The sequence below is a fragment of the Parus major genome, unplaced genomic scaffold (genome assembly GCF_001522545.3).
Source record: "Parus major isolate Abel unplaced genomic scaffold, Parus_major1.1 Scaffold420, whole genome shotgun sequence".
NCBI classification, from domain to species: domain Eukaryota; kingdom Metazoa; phylum Chordata; class Aves; order Passeriformes; family Paridae; genus Parus; species Parus major.
The window spans coordinates 1-2,289 of record NW_015379326.1 but is presented as its reverse complement, the minus strand read 5'-3'; the positions used below and the strand labels follow the sequence as shown (position 1 = coordinate 2,289).

The 2,289-nt window shown below is 47.3% G+C and overlaps 1 protein-coding gene across 1 annotated transcript in view; it reads left to right on the top strand.

Moving 5' to 3' along the window:
- LOC107199057 (U5 small nuclear ribonucleoprotein 200 kDa helicase-like) overlaps nucleotides 1-2,268 on the top strand; it is a gene marked incomplete at its 3' end in the record, with an annotated part of 31,568 nt that extends 29,300 nt beyond the window's left edge. Inside the window, 3 exon segments of the mRNA XM_033511662.1 lie at nucleotides 67-216; nucleotides 1,563-1,756; nucleotides 2,145-2,268. Of these exon segments, the coding sequence (XP_033367553.1) occupies nucleotides 67-216; nucleotides 1,563-1,756; nucleotides 2,145-2,268 (468 nt within the window).
- Between the last annotated feature and the right edge of the window lie 21 nt (nucleotides 2,269-2,289).

Below are 2,289 nucleotides of genomic sequence, written 5' to 3'. Positions count from 1 at the left end.
CCCCATTTTCTGTTGGGATTTCCCACCTTTTCCCGGGAATTCCGGCTCATTCCCGTTTTTCCGCAGGTGCTGGTGTTCGTTCACTCCCGGAAGGAGACGGGGAAGACGGCGCGCGCCATCCGGGACATGTGTCTGGAGAAGGACACGCTGGGGCTGTTCCTGCGCGAGGGCTCCGCCTCCACCGAGGTCCTGAGAACTGAGGCTGAGCAGTGCAAGGTGATTCCCAAAAAAAAACTGGGAAAATCCAACTGGGAAAGGGATTTTATTCCTTGGGATGGGGTGGAAGGGGATTCCCAAAAAAAAATGGGGAAAATCCGACAGGAAAAGGGATTTTCCAAGATTTTCTCCATTAGGATGAATGAGAGGGGATTCCCATAAAAAAACTGGGAAAATCCATCAGGAAAAGGGATTTTCCAAGATTTTATTCCTTGGGATGAAGGGAAAAGGGATCCCAAAAAAAACTGGGAAAATCCATCAGGGAAAAGGGATTTTATTCCTTGGGATGAAGGGAAAGGGGATCCCATAAAAAACCTGGGAAAATTCATCAGGGAAAAGAGATTTTCCAGGATTTTATTCCTTGGGATGAACTGAAAGGGGATCCCAAAAAAAAAACCTGGAAAAATTCTCCAGGGAAAAGGGATTTTCCTGGATTTTATTCCTTGGGATGAAGGGCAAGGTGATTCCCAAAAAAAATGGGAAAATCCGACAGGAAAAGGGATTTTATTCCTTGGGATGGAGTGGAAGGGGATTCCAGAAAAAAAACCTGGGAAAATCCACCTGGAAAAGGGATTTTCCTGGATTTTATTCCTTGGGATGAAGTGGAAGGGGATCCCCAAAAAAACTGGGAAAAATCCATCAGGGAAAAGGGATTTTCCAGGGTTTTATTCCTTGGGATGAAGGGAAAGGGGATCCCAGAAAAAAACTGGGAAAAATCCACCTGGAAAAGGGATTTTCCAGCCCTTTATCCAGGAAAAACATGGAATTATTTGGGAAAATTTGGGAAAATCAGGAAAATTTGGGAAAATCCCTTGAGGAAAATCCGTCAGATCCCAAATTCCCAATGAATTTGGCGCCAAATCCGCCATTCCCGGATTCCTTTTCCATCCTTTCCACCCATCCCAAACTTTTCCTTTGGATTTTCCCTCTTTTCCTTTGGCTTTTCCCACTTTTCCTTTGGATTTTCCTTCGGCTTTTCCCTCTTTTCCTTTGGATTTTCCCTCTTTTCCTTTGGCTTTTCCCACTTTTCCTTTGGCTTTTCCNGTTCCTCAAAGTGGATCTGGGGTTGGGATGGAGAACTTCAGGGGGTTCCTCAAAGTGGATCTGGGGTTTGGGTGGAGAACCTCAAGGTGGATCTGTAGTTTTGGATGGAGAACCTCAAGGTGTTCCTCAAAGAGGATCTGGAGTTTGGCTGGAGAACCTCAAGGAGGATCTGGGGTTTGGATGGAGAGCCTCAAGGTGTTCCTCAAGCTGCATCTGGGGTTTGGATGGAGAAGCTCAGGGGGTTCCTCAAGGTGGATCTGGGGTTTGGATGGAGAACCTCCAGAACTTTCCTGTTTTCCCAGGACGAGATCCACCTCCTCCACGACGACCGCGGGCCGGTGCTGGAGTCCCTGGTGGCCAGGGCCATCAGGAACATCGAGATGACGCAGGAGGACGTGCGGCTGGTGGGGCTGAGCGCCACCCTGCCCAACTACGAGGACGTGGCCACCTTCCTCCGCGTGGACCCCGCCAAGGGCCTCTTCTACTTCGACAACAGGTGCTGGGAACAGCGGGAGAAGATGGAATTCCATGGAATTCTGTCCGTGTTCCCACCTGGAACTCCTGATGGGATTCTGTCCATGTTCCCACCTGGAACTTCATCCTCATTTCCACCTGGAATTCCATCCCCATTCCCAGAAATTCCATTCCCTCTTTTTCCCATCCCTGATTTTTTTTGGGAATTGTCTTTTTTGGGATGAGAGGAATTCCTGGATCGATCCCATCTGAAATTACCTGGATTAAAAACCTGGAAAAAACTCATTTTCCATCTTTAAAAATCCAGGAAAATCGATTCCAAATGGAATTAAATCCCTAAAAAAACCAGGATAATTTTTTTGGGGGGGAAAATTCCCCTTTTCCATGGATTTTTTCTTTCCCATTCCCAGTTTTCGACCGGTTCCTCTGGAGCAGACTTACGTGGGAATCACGGAAAAAAAAGCCATCAAACGTTTCCAGATCATGAACGAGATTGTCTACGAGAAAATCATGGAGCACGCCGGGAAAAACCAGGTTGGAGCCTTCATTCCTGAA